The sequence below is a fragment of the Oncorhynchus keta genome, chromosome 18, assembly GCF_023373465.1.
Source record: "Oncorhynchus keta strain PuntledgeMale-10-30-2019 chromosome 18, Oket_V2, whole genome shotgun sequence".
In the NCBI taxonomy this organism is placed as follows: domain Eukaryota; kingdom Metazoa; phylum Chordata; class Actinopteri; order Salmoniformes; family Salmonidae; genus Oncorhynchus; species Oncorhynchus keta.
In genome coordinates, this window is record NC_068438.1 from 24407252 (window position 1) to 24418389 (window position 11138).

Here is an 11138-nt window from a genome sequence, read left to right on the forward strand (position 1 = left end):
ACTACCATTGTTGAGACCTCAAGATGCCCCGATTGTTCTAAACCAAAAGGAGCGGTTTCCCCAGGCACAGATTAAATCCTGGACCAAAAAATAAAAACGTTTTAAAAATGGACATTCCCCATTGAGCTGGCTTTTTTTTGTCCAGGACTAGGCTTAATCTGTGTCCGGGAAACCACCCAATAGAGTTCACTAGAACGTTGAGCCTAGACTTTAGGTTAATTATACTTATTTTTGCCATTGAAGAAAGGCATGTTTACTCACCCACATACAGGCTTCCAGGCGGACCTTTGAGACAATGGACCAGAGTGAGATGCTGCCCTCCACTCCTCCCTCTGGACAGATGATCTGGTCTGGGTAGGGGGGCTCGGGGAAGTCTGTGGAACCACACTCGTACGCAGCCAGGGTGACTGATGCTATGTGTGGACCCTGAGAGCCAGAGGATGGATATTCTTTAATTCAACTGAACATGTACAGTTGACACACACTAGAGCTGGGATGATAGAAAATTACCGACACCACCTTCTTACCGAAGCATTTAGCTTAATTTTGCTACACAACAATGCAATCTGAGGAGCACATGACCGTTGCTCAAAATGCTATTGCGGGACAAAGACAGTTTTCAAAGCAACTGTTGTTCTAGTTACAAAAGAGTCCCAGCTTTCTGTGAGTATGCCAATGAGTTTCTCACCTAATATTGAGTTCATAACGCCACTTTACAACCGGTGTAGGCTTTAGTTAGTATGGTTTTGATGCGCCCGCAGAGCCCAGTGCGCCATTTGCCTACATCAAGTAGCATAGGCCTAGCGCTGGAAAGTGTTGTAGGACATTAGACTACATTTACTGATAGTCATGTAGACTAAATCGATGAATCTAGCTACAATATCATATTTAGAGTTTTGACTTCCCACTTCCTCAGCTGGTGAATAATAGCATCTACAAAGATTCTCTACAGAGGCAAAAATAAATCTGATAATTTCAGATCCTATTTTGACAGGTTGTACATCAAAATATCAATCATGCATTTGCTGGATATGTTAGATGAAATCATAGGCTACCACCTCAGTTGTCTTACTTGGCACTGGAAAAATACGTTTTGAGCCGTATCGCTAATGTAAAGTAACTGTCAAAAAAACAACAATTGGTTGTAATCGAGCAAAATAGTTACATTTAATAGCAATATGACTTTTTGTACATAGCACTTACCCACCAAAAAAAGTGTTATTTATTGCTGATTTATTGTTATTGGTTAAACAAAAATGGGTCAATTTATTGCAATATGGATTTTTGTCCATGTCGCCCAGCTTTAGCCACCTGGCTTCAGTAACAAGGGCAGTCAGGGAACCTGAAAACACAACACAGGAAGCCTAGTATGCCATATCCTATTGAGATACCAAAGTGACAGGAGATAGACAGAAGACAAGTCAGTACTGATCCCTATAGCTCTCCTAGAGAAAGCGAGCTGACATGCTGGAGAGTCTTTTCACAATACGGGTTCACAAGGTCTCAATCCCTGCCTTTCCATTCCTTCCATTACAAATCCATTCTTGTTTCGCCATGATGAGTCAATGATAACAAAACATTTATTATTTGGAAAGAAATAATCCACAAAACACAGCAAATGAAATGCACTGTGGCCATTGCATTGAATGTTAAACAAAATAAGAAGAACAGTCCCTACATTTCCATCTGAATCCAGCATTACCAGACTCATGAATAATACAATTATGCTTGTAACCCCCAGCTGAATGAGAGCATGGTCTCTGCTCCTTACTATGGGGCAAGGTAAATCCATAGCAGCTCTTTAGAGGGCAGATGTTTCTGGCACCATTCAACTTGGGACTTTCCAACATGTTGACCTCACCTCAGTATGGTAAAGTGTGCACATAGCCTAACTATTTTATCAGGGAGCACAACCTCACAATTCTCCAGATAGGAGGATATATTGTTTAAGTGGAGAGTACAAAAAAAACAGTTAAGCAAGCACTCATATAAGCACATATTTACACAAGTGGTTGATATTTTAGTGATGCCTTGATTGAAATATAAAGCAAACATACTGGTAATAGCCAAATGAACATTTGTACAATACAAAGTAGGCCAACCGCTATAGAAATCATGACATTGCATCTTTGAATGAATATAGCATCATTTAAGTGTTTATAAGTTGCATTAGACAAAATAGGGCCTACCACTACACCAATGATACTGACACTGTCTTTATGAATTCATATTGAATCATTTGAGTGTTTGTAAGTTGCATTCAAGAGCTAGTTTCTCATTTTGGAAAAGATGACTGAAAGCTGATGGAAATAACCACCCTCACACTGAGTGGGGAGATGTGGGAAAGGGAATAAGGTAATACACACATCTAGGGGAGATGACACGTCATGAGGTCAACACCACCAACACTACCAGAGGCTGTCGTTTTCAGGCCTGTCTCTACTAGTGGGTTTAGGTAGTATTTAGTGAAGAAAATTGGTCGTTAGGCATAGAATTGGAAGGACTATCATAGTAAATTGTATTTCCAAAGCAGTTATTTCAAAAGTTTAGTAGAAACCGTGCAATTTCCCATTTGTAAATATGGAGCTGTTGACTCAAGGGTATCTACATCATAAGATCTAGTGAACAATGGCCACCTCACTGAAGAAAATGGGGACCTCGGCAGAATCACTTCCTCGTCTTCGTCACAGATTCATTTCACCACAGCCAAGTTGGATGTCACAAACATACCACACAGTGAGGAAGGAGCATGACTCAACCACAGTCACACTATGATCACTCATCAGGAACTAAAAAAAAAACTATCATAATCACTAGTTAAACTAGTAATATCAACCATGTGTAGTTATCTAGCGTGTTCTGCGTTGCATATAATCGATGCGGTGCATATTCGCAATAAAGGACTGTCTTGCTCCAATGTATACCTAACCATAAACATCAATGCCCTGCTTAAAATCAATACACAAGTACATATTTTTAAACCTGCATATTTAGTTAATATTGCCTGCTAACCTGGCTCGTTGCGAACTCTGAAGACTATTTCTTCCGAACAAAGACTGACAACTTCGCCAAACGGGGGATGATTTAACAAAGGCGCATTTGCCAGAAAAGCAATCGTTACACGACTGTACCTAACCATAAATGCCTTTCTTAAAATCAATACACAGAAGTTTATATTTTTAAACCTGCATATTTAGCTAAAAGAAATCCAGGTTAGCAGGCAATATTAACCAGGTGAAAGTGTGTCACTTCTCTTGCGGTAATTGCACGCAGTGTCAGTGTATAATCAAATGGCCAATGTTATGACATAACATTGAAGGTTGTGCAATGTAACAGGAATATTTAGATTTATGGATGCCACCCGTTAGATAAAATGCAGAATGGTTCCGTATTTCACTGAAAGATTAAACGTCTTGTTTTTTGAGATGCTAGTTTCCGGATTCAACCATATTAATGACCTAAGGCTCGTATTTCTGTGTTATTATGTTATAATTAAGTCTATGATTTGATAGAGCAGTCTGACTGAGCAATGGTAGGCACCAGCAGGCTCGTAAGTATTCATTCAAACAGCACTTTCCTGCGTTTTGCCAGCAGCTCGTCGCTGTGAGCTGTTTATGACTTCAAGCCCATCAACTCCCGAGATTAGACTGGTGTAACCGATGTGAAATGGCTAGCTTGTTAGCGGGGTGCGCGCTAGAGTTTCAAACATCACTCGCTCTGAGACATGGAGTGGTTGTTACCCTTGCTCTGCAAGGGCTGCGGCTTTTGTGGAGCGATGGGCAACGCTGCTTCGAGGGTGGCAGTTGTCGATGTGTTCCTGGTTCGAGCCCAGGTAGGGGCAAGGAGAGGGACGGAAGCTACACTGTTACACTGGCAATACTAAAGTGCCTATAAGAACATCCAACAGTCAAAGGTATATTAAATACAAATCGTATAGAGAAATTGTCCTATAATAACTACAACCTAAAACTTCTTACCTGGGAATATTGAAGACTCCTGTTAAAAAGGAACCACCAGCTTTCATATGTTCTGAGCAAGGAACTTAAACGTTAGCTTTTTTACATGGCACATATTGCACTTTTACTTTCTCCAAGACTTTGTTTTTGCATTATTTAAACCAAATTGAACAAGTTTCATTTTATTTATGTATTATATTAAGTTAAAATAAGTGTTCATTCAGTATTGTTGTAATTGTCACTTTTACATTTTTTATTTATTATTATTATTTCTTTTTTTTAAATCAGAATATTTTTTTGGGTACTCCAATAATCAGTATCGGCGTTGAAAAATCATAATCGGTCAACCTCTAATTCTTAATACTACTACACCAGCTCTGACTCTCGTTTGTGGCAGGGCTTGAAAAGTATTATTACGGACTAAAGGGAAACCCAGACACAAGCTGCCCAGTGACACAAGCCTACCAGACGAGCTAAAATATTTTTATGCTTGCTTCAAGGCAAGCAATACTGAAGCATGCACGAGAGCACCAGCTGTTCTGGATAACGCAATCGGTAGCCGATGTGAGCAAGACCTTTAAACAGGTCATTCACAAAGCCGCAGGGCCAGACGGATTACCAAGACGTGTACTCAAAGCATGCGCGGACCAACTGGCAAGTGTTTTCAGACATTTTCAACCTCTCCCTGTTTGAGTCTAATCCCTACATGTTAAGCAGATCACCAATAGTCCCTGTGCCCAAGGAAGCATAGGTAACCTGCCTAAATGATTACCGCCCTATAGCACTCACGTCGGTAGCCATGAAGTGCATTGAAAAGCTGGTCATGGTTCACATCAACAGCGTCCTCCCGGACACCCTAGACCCACTCCAATTTGCATACCAGCCCAACGAATGACGCAATCTCAATCCACACTGCCCTTTCTCACCTGGACAAAATGAACACCTATGTGTGAATGCTGTTCATTGACTCCAGCTCAGCATTCAACACCATAGTGCCCACAAAGCACATTATAAGCTAAGGACCCTGGGACTAAACACCTCCCTCTGCAACTTGATCCTGGCCTTCCAGACATGTCTCCCCCAGGTGGTAAGGGTAGGCAACAACACATCTGCCAAACCAATCCTCAACACTGGGCCCCTCGGGGGTGTGTACTTACTCCCCTCCTGTACTCCTTGTTCACCCACGACTGCTTGATCACACATAACTCCAACACCATTAAGTTTGCTGACGACAACAGTGGTAGGCCTGATCCCTGACAACGATGAGACAGCCTATAGGGAGAAGGTCAGAGGACTGGCAGTGTGGTGCCAGGACGACAACCTCTCCCTCAATGTGAGCAAGACAAAAGGAGCTGATTGTGGACTACAGGAAAAGGAGGGCAAACAGGCCTCCAGTGACATCGAAGGGGCTGTATTGGAGCGGATCGAGAGTTTCAAGTACCTTGGTGCCCACATCACCAATGAACTCTCATGGTCCAAACACACTAAGACAGTCGTGAAGAGGGCACGACAAAACCTTTTCCCCCTCAGGAGAATGAAAAGATTTTGCATGGGTCCCCAGATCCTCAAAAAGACACAGCTGCACCATCGAGAGCATCCTGGCCGGTTGCATCACCGCCTGGTATGGCAACTGCTCGGCATCTGTACGTAAGGCGCGACAGGGGGTAGTGCGTACGGCCCAGTACATCACTGGCGCCAAGCTTCCTGCCATCCAGGACCTATATAACAGGTGGTGTCAGAGGAAAGCCCATAATTGTCAGACTCCAATCACCCAAGCTATAGACTGATCTCTGCTACCACATGGCAAGCGATACCGGAGCGCCAAGTCGAGGACCAAAATGCTCCTTAACAGCATCTACCCCCAAGCCATAAGACTGCTGAACAACTAATCAAATGGCTATTTACATTGACACCCCCCTCATGCAGTCACTTCACCCCTACCTACAAATTACCTCAACTAACCTGTACCCCCGCACATTGACTAGGTACTGGTACCCCCTGTATATAGCATCGTTATTGTTATTTTATGGTGTTACTTTTTATCTTTAGTTTATTTGGTAAATATTTGAACTCTTCTTGAACTGCACTGTTGGTTAGGGGCTTGTAAGCATTTCACGGTAAGGTCTATACTTGTTATATTCGGCGCATGTGACAAAAAGTTTGATTTGATTAGAATTTAAATATAGTCTTTAAATGTAGCCTACTAATTTTAACACAAGTGTATAAAACAGCCTCAATTTGTCAGGGTGTAGACTCTACAAGGTGTTGAAAGCGTTCCACAGGGATGCTGGCTCATGTTGACTCCAATGCTTCCCACAGTTGTGTCAAGTTGCTGGACCATTTGTGGAAAAACCCAGCAGCGTTGCAGTTCTTCATACAAACCAGCCCGCCTAGCACCTACTGCCATATCTCATTCAAAGGCACTTAAATATTTTGTCTTACCCATTCACCCTCAATGGACCACATACACAATCCATGTCTCAATTGTCTCGAGGCTTAAAAATCCTTCTTCAATTAACCTGTCTCCTTAAAAAAAAAAATATATATATATATATAGCCTGCGCTCGAATAGCAAATGTAGGAAGCTCTTCCCTCAGTCTCTCATTCACAATTTGAATTAGCAATAAGAATTGAGCAATAAATAGCAGCACAAGAAAGCTTGGATCCTCTTAAAATAGTGGTCAGTCAAAACTCTACATACATGATTGTGCAATGACTGTGTTTATAACAGTGTCACTAGACTCTGTAGTTAAACTTGCCAACTCTGTTCCAGGGATCCTAGGCCTATAGGCTATGCTTAGAGTTATTTTCCACTTTAGTTGTGATACGAACCTTGTCAAAACATATCGGCTAGGATACATGATGAATGCGACTATGATTTGAAAAAGTCGCAAAAACTGTCTTCCCTTGGCCAGCGTGTGCAGTCTATCATTCACAAGTGATTATTATTTCACACTATTCTCAATTTAATTTTGTCTTTACATATGCCAAATGTGTTTGAAATCAGTTTTGATTTAGAATGGGCCATTATCAAGCACCTGTAGGAACGGGGGGGGGAAGATGTCATAGTGAATGGAGGACACTTTTCCCGTGGTTAATTCTCATGCCAGATAATCTACTCTGGTTGTAAAATAAGCAATGTGCTTAATATTAGGAAAGTTGAGAAATAAATATAGTAGGCTAGCCTATAGAAAGCTGATAGGATCCTCTTCAATAGAGGCCATCAACATTATTTTTTGCATAGCCTATAGAAATGTTGCACATCATGGGCTTATAGGAACACTTATTTCATTCTATGCATCAACCAGCTATGAGGAGCTGGCTCTCGCTGCGCAACAGGTGATCCTATTCTGCTCAAACTCAATGTCAGGGCTCTTTCAGTGTTTGATTAGATTTTCGATTGCATTTGCATAGATGCGGGAGTGATTATAGGAACAGATTGCTGAGTACCAGGTCATTAGCAACCGGCCGTTAGCAAGTTTGGTAGGCTACTAATGACCATCGGTGGCATCAGAGCGCAGTTTTGGAGAAGCCTAGTTACCGTGACTCAACTGTCACATGGAATTTGAACGCAGGTGTAGCGGTAATACGGTCACAGCCCTAATCAGGGCCCAGTTTTTCAAAAGTTATCTATTTGGACTTAGTCCAGATAGATAACTTTTGAAAAACTGTGCCCAGAGGTGAAAGGCAGATCTGAACACACAAATAATGAGATAGGAAATGAGGCCACCCACTGGACAAACTGTGGATATGAATTACATTTCTGGTAGTGGTCAGCGTTAATCACTCAGATGAAAATACCCTGTGCACAAAATGTCCCTCTTGCTCAAAGAGGACAAGGACAAGCCTGTCAACTAATTCACCGTAACTATATATTTGTATCTATTGTGCCAGTTATGGAACAACAAGCAGAGCCAACAGCCTCACAAAAACATACTGTGCCAGCATTCTCAGATAAGTAATTACTACAGAGATACAGCAGGCCTTTCCACTGTCTGAGTGTGGTAAGTTGGCTTATGTTTTTGTTGGCACAGCTGACAGGCAAGGGAAGGGTGGTTATCTTACCAGGTATAGTAGGAAGGTATGTAGGCCAGTCCCAAGGCCTACTGAGGACAGGATGCCCAAACCTACCCAGTAGGCACACCACAGGAACCTCTTCTCCAGGTACTGCACATACTGCAAAGGAGAACAGACAGGAGGGGGAAAGAGAAGTAGAGAGTTATGCTTTTGCATGGACATAGATAGCCATAACATACTGCAAAATACATTTATCCTTTGGATAGAACATTGGTGACCTATGTTATGCTAAGGATAGTGGTGGAAAAAGAGGAATTGTGAAAATTGTACACCATAATAACATATAAACTACGTTACATCCAATGTATTGGCCTGAGCCTCAAGCCAAAAAAAAGAGTCTCCTCAGATGACCTTTCCTCTAGAAATGCTGTGTATCTGAATGAACAGTTACTTATCTTTAACCATTAAACATCTCAAATAAATCAATTACAGAGGTGATAGAGGTTTCTGTTTCTCTCCTTCCTTACCTTCTGGTGTGCTCCCTCAGTGGAGTAGGCAAGGGAGAAGAGTGAACACAATACCAGGATCAAGAACACTGTACCCCTTCTTTGCCATAACCTATAGAGGGGAGAAGTAAACAGTTTATTAGGTACAACTATTTAATGACTAGACTGGCAAACTGAAAAAAAGCTTTCAATTGAACAGTTGATTTCTAGTTTTACTGTTAAGTAGTGGTGGTTTACTTTAATGTCCATTCCTTTAGTGTGATGAAGGTTTCCAAGAGGAAGTAGTTTAGTGTGACGATAGGCCTCCTCCACAGCACCAGAGCGAGACGCTCCTCCCGATCTTTCTGCCTCCTCTCACTCACCGCAGAGTCTGTAGATACCGGAGCACACTCGAGGTCAGACTAACATAAAGTGGGATAGTTTAAAAAAAAGCTACTGCAATATCCAATTATTTTGCTGGACACCAGGCAGTGACAGGAAAGCCCTAAAAATTGTCAAAGAATCCAGTCACCTTAGTCAAAGACTGTTCTCTCTGCTACCGCATGGCAAGCAGTACCGGAGTGCCAAGTCTAAGACGCTTCTAAAACAGCTTTTACACCCAAGCCATAATACTCCTTAAAATCTAATCAAATGGCTACCCAGACTATTTGCATTGCCCCCCTTTACACTGCTGCTACTCTGTTATTATCTATGCATAGTCACTTTAAATTACCTACATGTACATACTACCTCATTTGTAGTATGTACAGGGGGTACCCGTACCCCCTGTATATAGCATCGCTATTGTTATTTACTGCTGCTCTTTAATTATTTGTTACTTTTATTTGTTACTTTTTTGTTGTATTTTCTTAACTGCGTTGTTGGTTAAGGGCTTGTAAGTAATCATTTCACTGTAAGGTCTACACCTATGGTATTCGGCGAATGTGACAAATACAATTAAATTTGGCATAAGACTATAGTGACTGACAAAGTCATGTGAGTGTCTAGGCCTAAGTAGGAACATAAAACTAGCAATTGGTGGTGTTCTATAGTCTAGACCTTTTAATCATTTAGTAGTTAATTAACTATGGAATAAGTTAGTATCCAACAGCTTGGGACCATTCTGGCAATACTGGAATGTTGCAAGAAGAACTGCCAAGATAATATTTTTTTGCAGTTGCTGCTTACCAATAGCAACACACACCATTCTCCCTCCTAGGTAACACTGTTTCTCGTTTTCTCCATAAACATACTGCCTAATGCTGGTTCACTTGGAGAAGTTTCAAAACCAACCTGCAAAATGTCCATTCTGTTTGTCATTGGTTCCTCGCTTCTGTAGTTGTTCACAGCTTGCCCCATTCTTTGCCATCTCATTCACTGTTGAATCGACCAGACAACCTGAAGACAAGACCACCAAATATGTTTTTTGGGGGGTTTTGGCCTCTGTCAACGGTAGGAAGCACATTAGCTAGTTATTGCGTGTCACTAAATGACAGCTAGTGGAAGATGTTGCCACACGCTAAAGTTAACTTGTATGCCGGTTGGCAAGCTAACAAACAGCTGATAACAAGTAACCCTTATTCACGACTCAAACTCCATTGGAATACATTGACCGGCTGTATAAACCACCATGGGTTTTCAAGAACTAGCTAGCAAGTAACGTTAAAGTGTGTAATATCACTCCCTTAGCAAGCTGGCTAGAGTGAGTTAATAAAAACATAGTTAGCTACAATTAATTGTTCAATGTTTATAACTATGAATAACGGATTATTAACTCCAGTAACCCATTGCATATTGACGTCGCTAGTTGGCCAGATAGCCCTGTCTAGCTAAGTGGCTAGCTAACGACACTATGGAAGTAGTATAGGCTACAACAACCATGGAAACATGTTAGGATCTAGTTACTTCAGTTGTGTTGACTAATGCCACAACTCTGTTCACATTCGAAAATGATACATATTCTAGACAAATATAAATGTGTTAGTCACATAAATTGAATTAAATGAGCTGTCATACCTCCGAGTCTTCTTCCTGGAGGAATGTTCTTCTTCTATGGTATATTGGCGATCGCACTTCATGTGCATCCCGCCACCTACTGTGCGGGGTGGAAACAGGATTCCCAAAAATGTAACAAAACCCCCCAAAAACTACCGAACTACCAAAAAAATAAACTAAACCAATTCAAACAACTTTTCATTAAAAAAATAACAGATCTTATTCCTAGGGGAACCTGGAAGGGTGGGTCTTCCGGCGCCAGTGCTCCTTGCAAGTCTTCAGATGTAAAATTCTTAAGTCGCAAAACCTTTTCTGCCGCAGCCATAATAATAATGTCCAGTTTTTTTAGACTTGTGCTGTAGTTTATAGACGTGGCAATGAACGCCACAAAATACATCTTTTGACTGGCAGCAAACATTTACTGCAGGCTGTGGTGCATTCACTACCATACAGTATCTTCACTTGTTTTTTCAATTATTTTAAATCGCATCCACATAAGGCATTAGATTGACCGCTCAAACTTTTGCCACCTGTCTCCTTCACCCTTACAGGGCACTCCAGGAACTCCTAAAACAACAAGACCAGACTTTCTTCTTTTTCTCCATTCATCGAGTGGGTCAGATGCTCAGCACCAACCACCAGTGTTGGGGACTACAAAAAAATCGAGACAAAAACTGTAATTGTA

General features: G+C 41.4%; 1 protein-coding gene across 2 annotated transcripts in view; it reads right to left on the reverse strand.

Annotated features, from left to right (window-relative positions):
* Positions 1–10617, reverse strand: part of vmp1 (vacuole membrane protein 1) — an 18786-nt gene extending 8169 nt beyond the window's left edge. Inside the window, exons 1-6 of one of the 2 annotated variants that reach the window (XM_035792265.2) lie at positions 10475–10617; positions 9752–9856; positions 8717–8849; positions 8501–8591; positions 8022–8132; positions 262–426 (exon numbers count right to left, since the gene is read on the reverse strand). In XM_035792265.2, the coding sequence (XP_035648158.1) occupies positions 262–426; positions 8022–8132; positions 8501–8591; positions 8717–8849; positions 9752–9827 (576 nt within the window). In that variant the 5' untranslated portion in view covers positions 9828–9856; positions 10475–10617. Of the gene's footprint in view, positions 1–261; positions 427–8021; positions 8133–8500; positions 8592–8716; positions 8850–9751; positions 9902–10474 lie in introns of both variants that reach the window. The other variant, XM_035792266.2, reaches the window with a different exon arrangement.
* Between the last annotated feature and the right edge of the window lie 521 nt (positions 10618–11138).